The sequence below is a fragment of the Protopterus annectens genome, chromosome 14.part0 (genome assembly GCF_019279795.1).
Source record: "Protopterus annectens isolate FY-2018-M chromosome 14.part0, PAN1.0, whole genome shotgun sequence".
Lineage (NCBI taxonomy): Eukaryota > Metazoa > Chordata > Ceratodontiformes > Protopteridae > Protopterus > Protopterus annectens.
The window spans coordinates 125,474,552-125,496,306 of NC_056748.1; the positions used below are offsets into that span (position 1 = coordinate 125,474,552).

General features: G+C 38.8%; 1 protein-coding gene across 3 annotated transcripts in view; it reads left to right on the forward strand.

The window, feature by feature from the left end:
- The window catches only part of LOC122788887 (nebulin related anchoring protein), a 503,978-nt gene that overhangs the window by 247,690 nt on the left and 234,533 nt on the right, over positions 1-21,755 (forward strand). For all 3 annotated transcript variants that reach the window (XM_044055831.1, XM_044055830.1, XM_044055833.1), the window contains 3 exons: positions 9,243-9,347; positions 11,681-11,788; positions 21,501-21,608. In XM_044055831.1, the coding sequence (XP_043911766.1) occupies positions 9,243-9,347; positions 11,681-11,788; positions 21,501-21,608 (321 nt within the window). The remainder of the gene's footprint in view (positions 1-9,242; positions 9,348-11,680; positions 11,789-21,500; positions 21,609-21,755) is intronic.

Sequence of the window (21,755 nt, forward strand, 5' to 3'; positions counted from 1 at the left end):
ACGTAAGCAAATGTTTTTTAATGCTGTACAAAAAAGAGAACATTCTGTTAAATTGAATTTCTGCTGGCAGCCTTTTCCACTGAATCGTATTCCAGCAAGTTAAAGGAGTTTGCCCTTACTGTTCTGTTGTGCAAGCTCCGAGTTAGTATACATAATTATCAGAGATGTGGAGGGTGCTGGGTGGATTGCCCCCAGCAAAAACATAGTTTTCATTTTTTTGTTCGATGCAAAATGTTCTTATGAGCATTTGTAGTTGATACACTTATATATTTATAACTATATACAGTGGATATAAAAAGTGTACACACCCCTGTTAAAATGCCAGATTTTTGTGATACAAAAAAAATGAGACCACAATAAATAATTTCAAAACTTTTCCCACCTTTAATGTGACCTGTAACCTGTACAATTCAATTAAAAAACAAAGAAATCTGTTAGGGGAAAAATATAAAAAAATAAAAACCGTACAATAAGCTGGTTGCATAAGTGTGCACACCCTTAAACTAACACTTTGTTGAAGCATCTTTTGATTTAATTACAGCATCCAGTCTTCTTGGGTACACACCTGTCATCAATTAAAGAGACTGATTAACCCCAATTATACAATGACTCCCCATTAATATTCAAAAACATGCATGCTGATTGGCCAGTCCAACCAATGTGCCCGTTGTAAATCCCACAATATACCAATGGAAAAAGGTCCGGTCACCTGGACTTCTTTCCATTGGTATATTGTTTAAATTTTATTTTTATTTCTTAAAAAATAAAAATAAAATCTTTAGCTCCAACTCCAGACATATCAGAGAGGCAGCTTGGACAAAATACTTGGGAAATTAGGTACGTTATTTAAAATTAAACACACGTACCTGATATCCCTTGTATTTCTTCCATGCTGTCTCTCTCCGACCCCTAAACTGCCCTAAAGTTTTTTTTTATTAAAGAAAAGAAAAAGTAAACAAAAACGGAGCAAAAGAGACTTTCTTTTCTCTGTTGCTTCCGTTTCAAAGCATTGATGTACTGGGTATGCATGGAAGAGCAATAATGTGCCATTATACAAAGACATTATTTAAGAAAAGTAAGTTTTTTTTTTCTTAAATAACGTCATTGTATAATATAACCAACTCCATGGTTGTGGTATATTGAAATTTACCCATGGTTGGCTTTATTTAATCACTCGGGCTTCACCCTCATGATTAAATCATGCCAACCGTGGGTAAATCTTAAATATACCACACCACATCACCGGTTATTGCTTAAATAAAGTTCAGCTGTCCTAGTACGATTTTCCTGACATTAACTCTGTTGCCTGCTACAGCAAAAGCCATGGTTCACAGAGAGCTTACAAAGCAGCAAAGGGATTTCATTGTTGAAAGGTATCAGTCAGAAGACGGGTACAAAAAAATTTCCACAGCATTGGATATACCATGGAACACAGTGAAGGCAGTCATTAAAAAGTGAAGAAAATATTGGACAACGGTGATGTTACAAAGAACTAAACGTCCCTCCAAAATTGATGAAAAAAAGATGAAAACTGATCAGGGAGGCTGCCAAGAGACCTGCAGAAACACTGAAGAGCTGCAGGAATTTCTGGCAAGTACTGGTTGTGTACTACATGTGACAACAATCTCCTGTGTTCTCCATATGTCTGGACTATGGGGTAGGGTTGCAAGATGGAAGCCTTTTCCTACACAGAAAAATATCCAGGCCCAGCTAAAATTTGCAAAACAATACATCAAGTCTCCCAAAAGCATGTGGGAAAATGTGTTATGGTCTGATGAGATCCAGGTTGAACTTTTTGGCCACAATTCCAAAAGGTACGTTTGGCGCGAAAACAACACTTTGCATCAACAAAAGAACACCATCCCCATGGTGAAGCATGGTGGTGGCAGTATCATGCTTTGGGGTTGCTTTTCTTCAGCTGGAACTGGGGCTTTAGTCAAGGTGGAGGGAATTATGAACAGCTCCAAATACCAGTCTTTTTTGGGCTAAAACTTTCACGCATCTGCAAGAAAGCTGAAGATGAAGAGGAATTTCACCTTTCAGGATGACAATGACCCCAAGCATACACCCAAATCAACAAAATAATGGCTTCACCAGAAGAAAATTAAAGTTTTAGAATGGCCCAGCCAGATCCCAGACCTTAATCCAATAGAAAATCTGTGGGGTGACCTGAAGAGGGTTGTCCACAAGAGCTGACAGATTTGGAACACTTTTGCGAGAAAGAGTGTGCAAATATTGCCAATTCAAGATGTTGCCGGCGACTTCTCAGAGTCTTTTGGTTCAAAACACACCAGTTGGGAACGATTCTATAGGATTACCCAACATTTTCACAAGGGATGGGGAAGGACTATCGGAACAATTGAGACCAGCCGTTGAAGCGATCAATTTTGGCACCATTTCCAACGCCAATCAAGGTGACTTTAGTTCTAACAATGGCTCTAATGCAGGCACTACTTTATGTTTTAAAGATATGATAACCAAGAACTATGAGTTAACTAATAAACCGGATTATGCTAAAATGGCTAACAGAACTTTGACCTATAAGGAGAATCTGGACAGTTTGCATTTTTTAATGGATAAATTTAAAAGTTTAGAGTGTGACAATGTTTATCTAAATGAATGACTGACACATAAAATTGTACCTAATAGCTTAAGAGTCTGTAAATACCCGAATAGGGTACAAGAAGGTTCAGAATTTTATTCGAATCTTTTGAATATTTTTGACAATTGTGGTTTAGAAATAGTAAAAGCTATAAGGGACAAGAATGAGAAAGAAAAAATGTTATTGTTGAAAGAAATGGAAAAAGTCAATCAATGTATTCTCAATGATCTACTATTTACTGTTGAAAATGAAAAAGCTAAATACCATGATATTTTTTTTTTACAAATTGACAAGAAGTGTATTAGTAACATGTTTAGAAAGCAGGGTAAATTACAAAGGGACCTAAAGGAATATAAGGAGGTTATAGCATACCCGAAACCGAAGCCCTATGTAAAATTTGTGCAACAGGATGGTAGAAGTTTTAATTATGATTTTCCTAGTAATAGCTATAGACCTGAGGATAACAATTTTGGTCTCTACATCCTTCTATGGATATCCCTTTGGAACAGTCGTACCCCCCTCCCCTAAGGAGATCCAACAGGATACGGAACAAGCCACAAATACATTACAATTACAACAATTATCAGCACAATCAGGGAAGAAACATACGTTATTAAATGATTCCCAGATAGATACTATTTCTATGTTGAACAATGTGTACTCATTTCATGGTTATAACATTTTCAGTTACAGTGCTGTTTCTATTGATGTTGAGCATTTCAATTTATTCTCTAAAGGTTTTTAATTCATTCCAATAAGGAAGGTTAATTTGGCTAAGGCTATAGTGGATTTGAAGTTGTTTATTAGGAAAAAGAATTTAGCTATATATTTTGGCAATACAGGGCAGGGTTTGAACACTGAATCTACTCTAAGCAGAAAAGGAACTTTCAACCCTCCATTGCACCCACAATTGAAAAATCTAGAAAATATTATGGAGAGGGAGATCAGAAAGGAAGTTCAGAATCATAGAATTTTTACAAATCTTTCGAAAAAAGAAAAACAGTATTTGGATACTTTAAAAACAGACCGCACCATTAGAATTATGCAACCCGATAAAGGGGGAGGTACGGTCCTGATGGATAGCATCATTTATGAGTCCAAAATGAAGAATGAACTTAATAATTCTTCCAAGTACATTCTTGCCTCAATTAATGAGGTGAATATAACGAATTCTAGGATACATTTGATGCTTGACGATGTACTGTTGGAAGGTTCGATCAATTTGGAAACTCACAAATATTTATATAATAAATATCCAAGAGTTCCTTCAGTGTTCAGCATTTCGAAGGTTCATAAGTGTACTATTGATCCACCATTGAGACTAGTAGTCTCTTCAGAAGGCGCTATTACAGCCTCTATTTCTAAATATCTAGATTTATTTATTTATTTATTTACATTTGTTGACCGGGAGAGTCCGACTGGACACAGGTCCATTTTCAGCGGAGGCCCAGAGAGAAAAGCTCCACATTATTATTTGCATTATACAGTTAAAAAAAGATAGCATTTAAATATAGACATTAGTCCAGTTAAGGACGCAAGACAAGAAGAGACAGATGTAAAACAGCTGTAGAGCATAGTACAATTTTAAAATATGGTGACATATACTAAACATGGTTAAAATGTAGTTGAGATTCATCAGTGAACAATTGATACAAACTGTTTTTGAGTTACATAACAGCCATTAGCAGTTGTTGCTACAAGAAGTTAGTATTATGTGGTAGGTAGCTGGTATCTAGATAGTAAGCTTAAAAGCTTGGCAGCTATAGGTACAGCTGTTTTACAGGATTCATGGGATTTTCTAAGACAGTTAAAAGTGGATGTATATAGTGATAAACTGATTTTTATCACGATGGAAGTAGTGGACTTGTTTGGTAGTATCCCTCACGAGACAGGTTTACATTGGCTGGAGGAATATATGTTGACATTTGGACATTTTTCACACAATGATTTCAACAATATACTTCTTTTTATGGAAATTGTTTTAAATAACAATTTCATGTATTTCGAGGGAGAGTTTTACAGACAGATCAAAGGTGTGGCAATGGGGGCCAGTTGTGCCCCCACTAATGGCAATATTGTTCTTTCCTGCTGGGAACATAAATTTGTTCTCAACAGCAAATTCGTTGGATGTTGGTCCTTGTATAAATGTTTCCTAGATGATATTTGTATTTTATGGACAGACAGTGAAGAGAAGTTTGTAGAATTTTTGAATTATTTAAAAGGTACAACTGAATTTCTGGATTTCACTTATCAGATGTATCATGATATTCTCAATTTTTTGGATATCAGTATTACGAAAGAAAATGGTAGGTTTTGTTCAAAAATCTTCAGGAAGAAAACCTTTTCAAACTCATATCTTTATTTTAGTAGTGGCCATCCTTTTTTTCAGAAGAAAAACCTCATTAAAGGGCAATTGGCTAGGGTCAGTCGGATGACCTCTAAGGATGAGGACTATATCACTGAGTGCTATAAAGTAAGTGAAATGTTCCAGAATAGAGGTTATCCGTTTAATTTGATTCAACAAGTTACCAAGGAAGTGAATGAAGGTAGGCTAGGTAGGTTTGCACCCATTTTAGGTCAGGACCCGGGTTCAACCACCAACAAAATTTTACCCAGTTCCAGTCATAATAAAAAAGATGCATATATTTTGGATTATAATGGGGATTAAAATGTTATCAGAAAGGTGGTAAGTAGAGAATGGGACAAATTCAGAGAAATGACTGATATAGAGCCCACAGTTGTGAGGTACTTGCAGTTTACTTATAGAAGAGACATGAATTTTAAACATTTTTTTGAATATGGTGGAGCACAGGGGGAGCATAGCCATCATACCAGAATTGGTACATTTAAATGTGGTGCATGTTCTCAGTGTAACTCCACTCAAAATGCTACGTCTTTAGAGATTCCCAGTAGAAATAGACACATTAAGAGCAGGATGTATGCTAATTGTAATAGCAGTGGTCTTGTTTACTTAGCTATGTGCAAAGCATGTAGTTCTTTTTATATTGGGGAAACAGAACGAAAATTAAAGACACGAATTTATGAACACCTGTATGAGATGGGCAGGGCTAATACAAAGAATACATTATTTTGTCACAAACTAATATGTACACAAGCATGTTATTCTTCTTTTTGTCCTGGAGGTTGTCCCAAAAGAAATTAGAGGGGGCATGTGGGAAGCAAAACTAGAGTACCGAGAACTTTATTGGCAAATTATATTGGAAGCTACTCGGCATCCAGGACTAAATGATATGCTGTCAATTTTACCAGTTTTAAAACTTAGAACTGCCAAATTATGAAGTTAATTTATGAATGTAACAATCCATTATACCTCTAGAGGGCAGGCTATATTGGTGAAAGACTAGTTCACACAAAATGATTTTATATGATATGTTTTTAAATTGTATTATTATGTTATGTTATATATAATGACAACACAACATTATTTTAAAGATTTGTATACGAAACAGTATTTGTATATATTTTTTATTACAATCATCATTATAGTTCATAGGGCATTTCCAATAATTTTGTATGGTTCTCACAACTAATTTTGAACCTTATAGGTGTGAGCATGAATGACTAATGTTGGTCTGTCCAATGGCATTTGGTTTTTTAATGGTGTTATACTATTTAAATGTAAGGTGACTTGATTTTGTATCTGAAGAAGTTTTTGAAGAAAATGCCAAGCTGTACAAGCAGTGTTAATTCTTGTGCTGTATTCTGTCTGAATAAAATTCCTTCGAGTGACCTGGGCTCTTATTTGGCTGCTCTGAGTGAACTGAGGTTGTTATTCAATTCAAGACAGGTCCGGTGTTAGCAATTTGGGGGCCCCCAGCAGATGTCAAGCTGGGGGCCCCTAGGCACTTCCAGTCTGTGTGTCACCCCATCACTGCCACCCTTCCTAAGCAACCTTTTTGTTCATGCTGCAAACATTTAGGAGTAGTATGCACTGACTGGGGTCGCCACAGCGGATCATCTGTTTCCATTTTTTCCTGTCCTCTGCATCTTGCTCTGTCACACCAACCACCTGCATGTCCTCTCTCACCACATCCATAAACCTTATCTTAGGCCTTCCTCTTTTCCTGTTACCTGGTAGCTTCACCCTTAGCATCTTTTTCCCAATATACTCAGCACCCCTCCTCAGTACATGTCTAAACAAATGTAATCTTACCTCTCTTGCTTTGTCTCCAAACCTTCCAACCTGGGCTGACCCTCTAATATACTTATTTCTAAACCTGTCCACCCTCGTCACACCCAGTGCAAATCTTAACATGTTTAACTTTGCCACATCCAGCTCTAACTCCTGCCTTTTTGTCAATGCCACTGTCTCCAACCCATATAACATAGCTGGTCTCATTACCCTCTTGTAGACCTTCTCTTTCACTCTTACTGGTACTCATCTGTCACAAATCACTCTTGACACTCTTCTCCACCCACTCCATCCTGCCTGTACTCTCTTCTTCAACAATCTTCCACACTCACCATTACTCTGAACTATTGATCCCAAGTATTTAAACTCATCCACCTTCGCCAACTCTACTCCCTGCATCCTCACCATTCCTCTATCCTTCCTCTAATTCACACACATATTTTTCTGTCTTAGTCCTGCTGACTTCACTCCTCTTCTCTCTAGAGCATATCTCCATCTCTTCAGGGTCTCCTCCACCTGTTCCCTATTCTCATTACAGATCACAATGTCATCTTCAAACCTCATAGTCCACGGGGACTCCTGTCTGATCTCGTCTGTCAACCTGTCCATCACCATTGCAAATAAGAAAGGGCTCAGAGCTGATCCTTGATGTAACCCCACCTCCACCTTAAACGCATCTGTCACTCCCACCGCAGACCTCACCACTGTCACACTACCCTCGTACATATCCTGTACCACTCTTACATACTTCTCTGACACTCCCGACTTCCTCATGCAATACCACAACTCTTAATGTACAAAAAAAAATATTGATATAAAAGGTGTTATTCTATTATCTTTTTCATTGAATTCATTGAATCAGAGTAATATTTAAAATGTGTTCCTGATTTTGAGCCTTTATTCTGCTATTAATGGTATTGTGCTGAATTCTTCAGTGTAGAGGTTAAGAGTTACAGTAGCTGGTATTCTGCAAGTATTTATAAAACTCCCTAAAAGAGAAAATCATCCCTGAAGATGAGAAGTATTAGCTCTTTTTAAAATCCAAGGTATGCACGCACACTGGTCACACTGAGCTGCTGATCTCTCTAGTGCTTACCTTGCTCATGCTCATTATCAGCTTTATTCTAACAGGGTCATATCACAGCCCTGTTCAAGTTAAAAAGCATAATCAGAAAATTAATACATTTTTCTCCTCATTTTCCCCAACTAGCAGCAGCTTTTGTGGGGCCCTCACACAGTGAAAGATGATTAAGGGGCCCCCTTGCAGCCATATGTATTGCAGGTGCCTAAAGCAGGCTGTGTTGTTAGTTTTAGTGTAGAGAATGTCTACCAGCAGGGTTTAACCAAGCCATGGATACTATGTTAGTGGTAAAATATTTAATGGAATTGTGAAAGCTCTTGCTTGATAAAACACTATTACTATAACCAAAGATATTTTTTTTAATTTTAAAGGAGATATAAGTAAGCATTATTACTCACCTGGTTTATTGAGTATACAAGATTGATGTTCTAGCTTTTGCTGGTTTGACAGACATGTTACAAAATATCAAGGGAAGATAACTTGCTGTGGTTGGGGGCCCCCCAGGAACAGGGGGCCCCCAGCGACCGCAGGGTTCGCTGGTGCCTAAAGCCGGCTATGATTCAAGATGTGCCATGCTGATAGACTCCTACCCAAGAAGACTGAATGCTGTAATTAATTCAAAAGGTGCTTCAACAAAACATTAGTTTTAAGCGTGTGCACACTTATACAACCAGCTTATTGTATGTTATTTATTTTTTATATTTTTCCCCTAACAGATTTGTTTTTCAATTGAATTGTACAGGTTATAGGTCACATTAAAGGTGGGAAAAGTTTTGAAAAGATTTATTGTGGTCTCATTTTTTATATCACAAAAACCTGGCATTTTAACAGGGGTTTCACTTCCTCCATAAGAAATCACTGACCATGAGTTCTGCTGACAGTGATGCTATTTTCTGGAGAATGTCCCCCTTCTTTGAGTTGGTGTGACTATGGAGATGCTATATGTAAGTCCAGGGGTTGTACATGGCTTGTCCCCCACATCAAGGAAGGTGCAGGGAGCTTACATCCTTGCCAAAAGTTGCTTAAAAATGTTTTTTTTTCATTTTTTTTCTTTTGGCAAATTCCGCTCAGGGACTCCATTCCCTAGTGCATTGAGTTATATCCGCTCATTGTGGAAGTGGAAGTAAATACATCTGTCAAAACTACAATCTGCTGAAGTTTTCTCCAGTTTTACATAATAATATCACACATCATGATGATCTTTGAAATGTTTCCCTGGATGATAAAAATGTGTAGAATAACAGCTAGAACACTTTGTTTTATGACACATAAATATAGAGAATTTATAAGCAGGCAGTATTTTCACTGGAAAAAGTATTACTTATCACTATTTCATAAAAGTGTTTTCACAATTGTCACAATGTACACATGTGACTGATAATGATATATGTCTCCTTTTATTTCAGATAAATTACCGGGCCCACTATGAGAAAACTAAAACACAGTATACTCTTCCTAAAGATGTTCCTCAACTGGTCAAGGCAAAGGCTAACGCAGATCTCTTCAGTGATGTAAGCAGGTTCATTTATGTTTTTCTTTCAAAAAAAATCAGAGGAATCAGTCTGGAATATTATTTCTGACATATTCTGTATTCCATCCCAGACTGTGCAACCATTTTTTGTATTATTATTATTAGATCATCTTTTACTTATTTTAACTTACTGTCAGGTAACTATTTTATTTATTCACTAGTGATAAGCCCTTGTAAGATAAAAATAACCTTAGAAAAGTTTATTTTACTAATTAATGTTATTACAATAAAATACCAATGAAATTAACAAAATGTCCTTGGCATTGTTGTTTGGCATGTCTGGTTGAATAAAACATGTGTAACTTTTCACTTCAGTTCACTTTATTCCCCTCTGTGTCCTGCAGTAAGACCAAATACAATATTCTGAAACACCGTCATAGGAATGAGTGTCCTTTTTGCTGTGAGCCCTTCACATGTCCCTATCCTAGACAATTGCTGTTTTTTTCTCATTAACATTTAAGCAAAAATCTTTAATCTCTTGTCTTTCGGCTTTTCCCGGTTAGGGGTTGCCATAGCGGAACTCCAGTCTGCTAATGATTGGCAGTTGATTTTTATGTGCCGAGTTGCCAGCCCTGATGCACAACCTTCAATGAAAGTAAGCCCATTCACACATGTCTCCACGCAGAAGATGCTCTAGCTGAGAATCGAACCGGACAGCGTCTTACTGTGAGGCGACAACGCTACCGCAGCACCACCACGGCTCAAAAAGCTTTAATGTCTTTATTAAATTCCTAGGAAGATAGTTTATTTGACATCATATAGCACCAGTGCAGCACATGCACAGAGGGAGATAGAGACACACACACACACACGTTTACACACACACACACACACACACACACACACACACACACACACACACACACACATGCTCGCATTTGCGCATACACACACATGCATGCAAACACACACACACACACACATGCTCGTGTGTGCGCATACACACACATACACACACACACACACACACATGCATAAACACACACACACATACACATATTTACACACACACACACACACACACACACACACACACACACACACATGCACGCGCGCACACACACACACACGCGCGCATGCACACACACACACACGCATATGCACACACACACACACACACACACACACACACATACACACACACACACACACACACACACACACACACACGCATACACACAGACAAATGTTTATGGCACACACAAACACACACACTTTTACAGACACACACACACACACACACACACACACACACACACACACACACACACACACACACACACATTCCATTACTGCTTCATCAAAGTAGATGATGGAATGTACTTTTTGAACTCCATGTGATCTGCTTGATCCCTAGCCCTCGCCACCTGAATGTATCAGCTGACAGGTCTGTCCAACATTTTGGTTAACAACTGAACCAGCACCACATGGCAGACATGATACCCTGCACTACTGACCCAGTTATGACTAACTGATTTTCATTAGTCAGAAGTAGACTTTCAAGTGACCTACAATGAACACCTCATATGTTCATTGCAAACAGTATTTTTACTTTATTAAAATATTGACCTGTGTGCCAGTTCTTTCATATTCACTTAAGACAAAACTATGTTTTCTTAAAACACTTGAGAACAACTAATCTAAAGAAACAGTAACTGTTAATTTCTTATAAACGTGAATGACTTCTGGGAAGGGGAACAATTTGGCAGAAGGTACGTAACCAAGCCATGGCTCACTTAGCAGATTGTTTGAGTCATAGTCACATGTCAGTGTTACTGAAACATATTTTACTGAATGTAAAGCACTGGAGGTACATAACTGCATGAATAATATTATTTTTGTTCTTTCATCTATAAGATTTTATGACAAAAAATAGTACTGAATTACCACCTTTAAATGAAATGCTGCATATGGAAGGTAGTTGCATGGTTTTGAAGGGTATTCTCTTTGATATAAGGCTCTTGGAGTCAAGTGTGCTTAGCTCAGGAGTGATGGTAAAAACAGATTTCCATTGCATCTGCTGTCATATTTACAATTTGGTGGAATGGAATATTTGATTTATTTGATTTCTGTTATAATCTGAGCACTTTGTGATTATTTGTAATTCACTGGTTACATTTCCATTGGACTGTATTTTCAGTTTTGATTCCTTTCATTGTCTTGTGATTTGTTCAGTGAAGTGCCATTTCTGGATGTCATCACAAGTAATTGTCCCTGACCCTGCTTATAGTATTTTTACTCTGTATTTGAAAATGTTTATAAATGATGTGATTAACACCCACTAATGGAACTTTTATGTATCTTCTTCTTCAGATTAAGTACAAGGAAGTCTGGCAAAAATCAAAGGACAAAGATTTTGACATGAAACTGGATTCCATTTCTATACTGGCTGCAAAAGCATCCAGAGACCTTGCCAGTGATGTATGTTCTCAAAACTGTAACCTGCTTATCTGCATGATCTGGAAACATGAAAGAATGTGCTATTATTTTGAAAGTGTAACCTACTGCAACACTTCTTGTGTTCTCACCAAGTTTTGTATTACTCTTTATCATAATATTGTACAGACTGTAAAAGCAGAGTGCCTTAGGAAAACAGATTATAGTTGTTCTATTCTTGCACAGGTGGCTTTACAACACAATCAGATTGACTTTTTATTTACTTTTGATTCCTGCACTGTCATCTTGTTTTCCCCATTTTTCTGAATACATTATGGTTTTTGCTGCATATATTACCTTTGCAGACATTTCAAAGGTAATGCCTTAGGCTCAGTAATGGAAAATATAGCTGCAGCCCTCTTTAATTCTTCATTCGCAGCTGTCAAACCATGTGTTTATATAATAACATCAAGGTCATCAGAGAGTATGTGTGCGTGTGTATGTACGTGAGTACATTTCTGTATAACTTTGCTGCAGCGACTATAATTTAGTAGCATCTTTCCTTGATTTGGTACACCCTATGAATAAGATAGTGATAGATGAAATGATTCTTTGAGTCGAAACAGAGTTGGTCATACCTAGCCACCTTATAACCAGGAGCTCAGACATTTTTACGATATACTGCCCAGTTCTTTTGAAAGAGCCTCTGATAACAGTTCTCGTCCTGCTGTATCCATGTCTGCTGCTTTTTGATTGTGTGTCTTGTATACTGTTCTTTGTATTGTCTCTTGACCAGGTTCTTTTTTGAAAACTGCATTACCTTATGCTCTAAGCCACTGAGTCTTGTAACATACATAAACAGTACCATTCAGCATTTCGTGACTGTTTATATTCACCCAAATCTCTACTGCACTCCCTTTACTGCACAGTCATGGGATATCCCAAATCAAATAAATAAACTACTAATTTCCCACAAACTGGGATCATACTCTAGATTTGACCATATTACTTTGCTTAACCAGATTTCCATCTGCTCTGTAACTGGCTTAACAGTTCTTAGTTTGTATCATAGGAATAATTTATCAACTTTAATAGCAAAGCATTAAGAATTATTTAATCAACAGAATCTTCACAACACCACCTCATGATTATGTATCCCCAAGTCTCTCAAGGGTCAGTATTGTGATCACTCCTATTCTCAGTCTATATAAACAGCCTCCCCCGGGACATACCACATCTCACCATTACCACGTGCTCTGATGAAGTGGTATTTACCACGGCTCATCGGTCTTCTTCACGATTATGTTCTCTTCTGCAAAATGACAGTTCATTAATGTGGAATTAGCTAGCTCATAACAAATTAAGAATAACAACCAAAAAGTGAACAATGATAGTGTTTGGGTCAGCTAACGGAATAGCCAGTATTTGTCCACCAGTTATCATTGACTCCACTGGCATTTATAGGCCACACACTCCTTCTAGAATCACACAGAAGCCACTACCTGTAAAGTTTTACAACTGAAGACAGGATGTAGCATTTCACACTCAGCAACATCAAATGTAAGAAGCTCCATTGCTGTCAATGTACTTTGCCAAGAGTTGAATATGCACTACCTATTTTTTCTATATTATTAGGGCACAACAGTATTATAAATGACAGAGAATAAAACTGTATGCTTTGTCAATGTATCTAACCACTGTGTACATCACTGTACCTCAATACATTGGGCAAAATGGTTTAACATATCAGGAAGGCTTATGAATCCTCTGAGCATTTCTATTTACAAGCTACTTAATAAAAGATTTTGCTCAAAAGTGTTGGAATCCACATATGCTCCAGAAAACAGCCTTCAGTGAAACTGCAAAGAGCCCCCTTTATTTATATCATCATGTTTAAAAGCCTTTTATAGATCAGCCTTGCTGCCTGGAAAAGCCCTCACTTAGAATTTGTTACAATATGCAAGCCCTGTCTCACACACACACTTTTTAAGCAAAAAAAGTACATAAATAATTAATAGGTAAATAAACAAACAAATAAATAAGAACATTTGCAACTAATGTACTTGCTTTAGAGATTGTCAGTTAGCATAATCAGTTGCCAGCCAGGATCTAGCTGTATGTCTAACCTGTAGTTCATCACAACATTGACTTACTGATTAAAAGTATTGTAAATAATATACAGAGGAATACAAATCTCTCTGTAGATTATTATTTAAGTCCACTTTTGCTCTACAATCTCTGCCTACTTTGTCTCTTCTCTTATGTGATTTGTTGTCTGTATTCTCTATATGTTACCACAATCACCTCTCTTTTGACATAAAAGCCTTGTCAGTATTGATTCATTGCTGGTTATATTACTCAGTGTTGCAACATTCAGATATTACTATATTATAATATTATTAACTGCTATAGTCATCCAATTGAAATCTTTGTTTTTTTTGCATTGTTAATTTCTAGTTCCTATACATGTATGCCATTGAATAGTTTTGTTGTTATGTAAAATCTTCAATAGGGCGGCGCAGTGTAGCAAGTGATGCAATGGGTAGTGCTGCCACCTCATAGCAAGAGGTACTATTGCTGAGTTTGTGACTGGGGTGCCTTCTCTGCAGAGAATACATGTCCTCCTTGTGTCTGTGTGGGTTAGGTGCATTGCAGTAAATAGTTTGTAGGTGAGAATACATGCCTGTGTGCGGTTGAAGAAAGACCTGGCAACCGACTTCCATTTCCCTCTTTGCCCTGAAAACTCCACAGATAGTGGTCACTGACCACAGAGTCACTCTTAACGTCATCTGCAACCTATGAGAGTGTAAGAATGTCTTTGCCTGAGGACACAAGGAGTGGGTGCAAAGGATGCTTTACCTGCCAACCTACCCTGTTAAGAAACGATGTAAACAACTGTGACTCGGTGGCCTGACCTCTGCTTTGTAAAATGAGGGTAGAGGGCTCAAGTGTGACTTGTGGTTACTGCTTGTGAAGTTTGCATTGTCACCCTCTGGCTGCACTGCTCGTGATGTTTTCAGCCCTAATGTATGTTGGACGATTTACTATATTAACATTAATTATCATCCTACATTGCCCATCTTGTATTTATACTTCCCATTCTTTCACAGGTCATGAGTGAAAAGGGTCTAAGGACAGTCCACTTACATTTCTCAGAAATGTTAAATAAAACAAGCAGCCATTCATCCAGCCCATTCATTCTATCCTTATTTTCTTTTTCTTACACCTGGATATAAGCTGGAAAAAACTGCATGGTGTGTACAATTTGTAGGGGGCTTTGCCCTATCCCCCCAAAAAAGGAAACAGTACAGCAAAAGCAGAAACTAGTATATTGAGTTTTTTCAGCAGTGAATTATACAACATAAGATATTAAATATTCATGCAGGTGCTAGTAAAACAGCCATATGCTAAATAAAAACATGCTAAGAAGAACCATTAAACAAAATAATAAAATGGAAAGGGGACTACTATCCTTGTATTGTTTGGAATTTTAATTGTAACGGTCGCTTAATTTAAATTGTTATAAGTTATTTATTTGTTAACTTTGTGTGTGAACAAGTCTGCAACCATGAAATGAGTCATATGATCCAGGGCTACATATGTGGATACATACAAATTTGTCAGATCACAATTTAACAAACATTTACTTATTTTTTGTTTTTTTTTTTGGAAAGGGAAACTTTCAGCCTTCAGAGTGTGTGTGCGTGTGTGTGTGGGGGGGGGGGGGTGTGCTTCACCATTTCTTTAACTAAGTCTAACAAAATTCAAGGTAAAACAATGCAGGTGAAAGGGGCATGTCATTATGTCATTCGTCAATGTAATTTTGTTCAAAAAGCTGATGATTTGATGAAATTAACTGGTCTTATATCTAGAAATATACACATACAATGCATGTTCTGGGAGAGGTGGGAAAACTGTAATTTATGAAGAAAACCATGCAGTTAGAGACAGATAATATGAACTTTCCACAGAAAATAACCAAAGGTCAGTACTTAACTTTTGGACCTGAAACAGGGAACCTATAACATTTAGCCACTTTGCATTTATGGCTTAAGTTTCCTCCAGCTCCACTTGCATTTTAATATGACTCTTAGAAAGTCACTTGATCACAGTGTATCTGCCTAACCCCCGGGAAAAAAAGCATCTGTTGTGCTTCCAATTATGTCATCAGACTATTACTGACTGTAATATGCAGTTCTGCCTAATAAAAGGGACACTAATGAGACTTTTATTATTTTGTGATCTATTCTCTTTCAATAAAATTTAATAAAATTAGGTCTGAAAAAAGCACAGGATGATTGGTTATTCAGTAACAGGAAAATGAGACAGGCAGTATAAAAGATTAAAAACTACAATGACATTGCCTGACTTACTGAAAGGCTGAATCTAGGGCTGAGAATTCTGTGATCATTGTCAACTCATTGTAAGCACTAAATAAGTTACAAATTACTACAGCACTCAACTTTCCTCACTTGTCTAGAGGAAAACAGTTTTTAGTACTTAATAAATAAGCACCTATTCAGGCATGTCTAAAGGTCAGCTCCCGGTGGTTTCTCCTGTCTACCTGATGAATCTGAGCATCTTGGGACAATGCAGCAATTGCCTCATGTACACAGACAACCCTCTCCTCCTACCACCCAACACTATGACCTGTGAGAGATGCACTTATATAGCCAAACTGGAAGCAAAGCTCTCTTTACCAAAGACAGGCCTAGGCAGTCAAGAGGAGAAGGTAAACACTTGCACCGCACCACACTCATCACATAGTCCCTCAAAACCTACACCACCAAAACACACACACAGAACCACAAAACACACACCTACATTCGCGGAGGCTCTCTGTACTAATCTACCCAAACAACAGAGACCTCCAAAGCAGAAATGCAAGCAACCTCCACCCCCCAACACAACCCAAATGACACATAGTCCACATACTCCACATAGTCCACATACTCAGTGTGCCACTCAACTACAGCCCATAAGGCAAAACATACCCAACACTCTAGTCATAGGTGACTCTATAGTCAGGCACACTGATGTTCCACTCACCAGGCTAAACAAGGAAAAAGTTACTGTCAGCTGCCTGTCAGGTGCCAGGATCCGCCACATAACGCACGCACTCAGGTCACTCCACAACAAGTACAAATATGACTCTGTCATTGTCCATGTTGGTGTGAATTACCTGAGACGTACCTCCCTGGACTACATGAAAAGAGACATGGAGGAGCTCTCTGATCTTGTAGCCCAGTCCGGTATGACCTTAGCCCTGAGTAGCATCCTGCCATCACCCAGAATGACACCACAGTACAAGAACAAAATGATGGACTTTAACAATTGGCTAAGCTTCTGGTGTCATTCTAAGGGAATCCAGTATCTGTCTGCCTGGGATGACATGATCGACGGACCATGCTGCTTTGCCAGAGATGGCCTGCACCTGTCGCCCTTGGGATTCTGGATACTGGCAAAGGCTCTTGCCACCCCTATAGTGCCTTTTTTAGGCAAGGTTCAAATGACAAATTCACCACCGTAACAGGTACAAGCAAGCAAAATCTGAGGGTAATGCTACTCAATGCTAGAAGTCTAAACCTCAAAATGCACTCACTCGAGGCACTCCTTAAAATGGAGAACATTGACATCTGTGCAGTGACAGAGACCTGGTTCAAAGCTCCAGAGAGCACCCCTGCATTACCAGGCTATAATTCATACCACACCTTTCGGCCACCAAACCCGGACAGAAACACTAAAGGTGGAGGCGTGTCCATATTCATTAAGGATATCCACACCTCCAAGCTAGTTGCTCAGCATAATGCATCCGAGATTATCCAAGTTCAACTAACTCTGGGAAAAAACGCAATCCAGATTGTAGCTTGCTACAGACCCCCCCACCATGCCCCTGGATTCCCACTCCTCTTTTCTTGATACACTGGAAAATATTAAGGTACAACCCAACACTCTAATAATGGGTGATTTCAACTACCCTACCATTAACTGGGAAAACTACTCATGTACCAACTCTTTTGCTCAACGTTTTCTGGAAATCATCAATTCCAATGCTTTGGATCAACTTATCCACATCCCCACCAGAGGCAGCAATATCCTAGGCCTGGTCATCACCAACATGGGTGACCGGTGTTCCACACCAGAGGTCAGCTCCTCATTGGTCAGATCCAACCACAAGCTAATCACCCTAGACATCCACATCCCGCTCCCACCCCTCATTAGGAAAACAACTGTAAAAATTTCTCCAAAGCCAACTTCATGCTTCTTAAGACAAAAGTGGCAAACTTCATTGCACCCATGCAGATGGACAATAGAGGTACGACTGCTGAATCCTACACAAATGCACTTTATAAACACTTACACAAGTGCATGGATCGTGCTATCCCTAACAGAACCAAGATGCTATCCTCCAAAAAAGGAAGCCAATCTGGTGGTCTTCTGCCATAAACAAACTCTACAACAGAAGAAAGAAACTATTGCAAAAAAGAGTAAAATCCCATGATTGGAGGAACTCCCTGGTCAGCCTCAGTAAGAAGCTGAGATCCCTCATAAAATCCTCCAAAGCTAGTTATGAAAACAAAATTGCCACTGATTCTAAAGACAACCACAAAGCGTTCTATAGCTATGTCAAAAATCTCAATGGCAACACTCAGATCTGCTCTGAGTTACAGCACAATGACACTAAATATACAGAACCAACTGATATTGCCAACATCCTGGCAGAGAGGTTCAGTGCTAACTTTACTCCCCTCTCACCCCCTTAAAGGGCCCATCTTTATATCAGAAGAATGCAAAGTTCCTGTAATCACGGCTGCACAGGTAAAAACTTTACTCTCCAAAGCCAAGAACACGGCATCCATGGGACCTGACAACATCCCAGGCTGCCTTCTACATGAACTACAGAATGAACTGGCACCCCACCTAAGTACCATGTTCAATCATAGCCTCACCTCAGGCTTTGTGCCCATTGAATGGCGCACTGCGACAGTTATCCCACTCCACAAAGGAGGGGCCACAACAGACCCCGGGAACTACCGCCCCATTAGCCTGATGAGCCTTGTCTGCAAGGCCATGGAACGTATCATCATGGAACTCATAAACAAAGACATTGGAGATCTCCAAACCCTGGACCCCACACAGTTTGGGTTTGTAAAAGGCAGATCATGTCTCCTAAACCTGATAGACTTCTTTGAAGTAGTCACCAAAGCCATAGATGAGGGTAAGGTGGTTCACGCAGCCTATCTAGATCTCACCAAGGTGTTCAACACCATCCCCCACTCTGGAATTATAGATAAACTCACTAAACTAGGTATAAATCCCTATGTCACAAGATGGGTTGCCAACTGGCTTACTGATAGAACTCACACTGTGAAAGTAGCAGACTCTAAATCAGACTTCAGACCAGTGACAAGTGGAGTACCACAGGGTTCAGTCCTAGGTCCTCTCCTGTTTGGTATCTACTTCTCTGAAGTACAGGCTAACACAGAAGGTCTTTGGCTAACTAAATTCGCAGATGTCTGCAAACTAGGAGCCATAATTGAAACTCCTAATGATGTGGACATCCTACAAAAGGGCCTCACTGAGACAAATGCCTGGTGTCAAAGACATGGTCTCAAGCTCAATGCCAAAAAGTGCATTGTCATCCCCTTTGGTAAAAATTCTGTACCCATGAACTACCACATAGGTGGTAGTCTACTTAACACTGAAAATGTGATAAGAAACCTTGGGACACAGGTGGACAGTAGTCTCTCCTTTGATAATCACATCGCCAAAGTGGTCAGGAAATCCTTCTACATGGCACACCTCATCACAAAAGGTTTCTCATCCAGAAAAAAAGAGGTCATTGTTCCCCTCTACTCATCACTCATTAGGCCCATTATAGAGTACAATGCCCCTTTTGGTATGTACCTCACAAGACATCTACAACAACTGGAAAGGCCGCAAAAATACCTCACAAAGAGGATTACTGGCCTCAAACAGATGCCTTACGCAGACCCTCTCAAAAAACTCCAGCTTTACTCCGTCGCATATCGCCTACTCAGAGGCGATCTTTGCCTAACATACAAAGCTATGTCAAACCCAGAGCTGTTGGACATGCTCCACTTAAAGAAATCCCAATCTCTCCGAGATACATGCTCTAGGGACCTAAACCTTGTCACCACAATAAACAGAACATGCTGGAGGGATAGATTCCTGTCCCAAAGACTTCCCATACTCTGGAACAGACTACCTATCTATGTCAAACAGATCTCCTCATTAGCACTCTTCAAGAAAAATCTTGATGATTGGATGGGAAATGGGAAATTCACCCCGGGGATCACTTCTGTGGTTCTGCTTGACTGGGGCACAGGAAAATAATTTTCTTGGGTGGCGAAAGCCAGGGTACATTTTTGGCTAGGCTTGTATAGGCCCTAGGGCCAATAGCCTAGTACCTACCTATGAACCTATGAACCTATGAACTTGCAAAATCTAAATTCCGTGGATCAGCAAATTATTTTAATTTTTACAAATGACTGAGCTTTACTAATGTATTATGGCATTTTTCCATAAGCAGTATTACTGGTAAATCTCTGTCTGGTCTGGTGCATTAGACTGTAGCTTGGATTGCAGTAGTGGAAAGATTGTAAATTTTGCTGCAGGATTTGTGCTTTTGTGATTCTATAGCGGTTTACATTCCAGCCTTGCTGCTAGAGTCATATAGTTTGCTTATCATTTGTCGGCTTAAAGTTACATTCCAGTGCCTTTCATTTTGTTAAGTTTTCTACTGCAGATTCATTTGCTAATGTTTTAGCCTTGCTCTTTTGTCTGTTACATTGGTATAGCCCTCCTAGCCTTCTCTGATACATTAAGTATTGCTCCGCTGCTGCTCCCGACTGTTTGTATGCTAATTAAAGCTTAGTTCCTTGCCTCACTGTAAAAGATGAAGTTTCTGAAATTCTAACCTGTCTGGGGTCATTGGCCTATTGCTCAGACTCATAGGTCTAAGAGAAATTTGATTGCTACAGGCTCTGAAGTCACAGAGCTCTGCTATTGGCTTTATTTGATTGAATCTCTGTCTAGCTCATCTGATATAATCTGTACAGAGCTGCACTCACTGATGGTATTTGTTTGAGACTGAGAAGGATGGAAAGCCCTGAACTGTGCAAAAAAAAAATTCCCTTGAAAAAGGAAAGAAAGACAGCTGCTCTAAGCTGCTCACAGTCACTGTAAGGGGTTGTCTGCACAAGAGATTTTTTTTTCCTTATTTGAGACTTGCAAAATCTATATAACTTTGAAATCTAGGTGTGAGGCTCAAATTACTCATGCCAAGTGCAAATAAAGACACCATGAGCTTCAGTACACTCCTGACCAGATAACTAGGCATTTCTACATGCCTTAGTAGTAAGTTCACTCAAACATTATCCTAAACAAACTGAACTCCAAGCAGTTATAGTCACCCCAGCACCCCCCAAGTCATTCCTGTCACAAGTATGGACCAGAACTTCCCCACAACGTCTGGTGTAAAAGCAAAGAATAGAGAAGAAAACGTCAACAAATCAATGGTTCTAAGTGATCTTCCATTTTAAGTACTGAATGCCATCTTTGTAACGCCCTCTCTTGTATTTGAAATGGCAAATCTTGGATGTATGGCCTAGTAAAATTGGCATGAACAATGTACACAAACAAACAGTCAAATAAAATACAATGCTTTTTAGAAATATGTTTTGAATGCATTAAGAACTGCCTCTTGCACACTAAGAAGTGTTTGTTTTCACAGATCAAATACAAAGAAGCCTACGAAAAAACAAAAGGTAGAGCCACAGGAACTGAAGTCAGTGACTCCAGGCTCCTGCATTCACTGCAAGTAGCTAAGCTGAGTAGTGAGGTAAGAAAGATTCTTTCACATGGCTCTTGACATCTGTGGACAATTTTATGTCGTAGTGGTGATAACAGTATATTCTCGTTCATTGTTTTGTCTGGACAATCTAAAAATGTATCAGCGCATTTTTATATGTCATAGTCTCATCTGAAG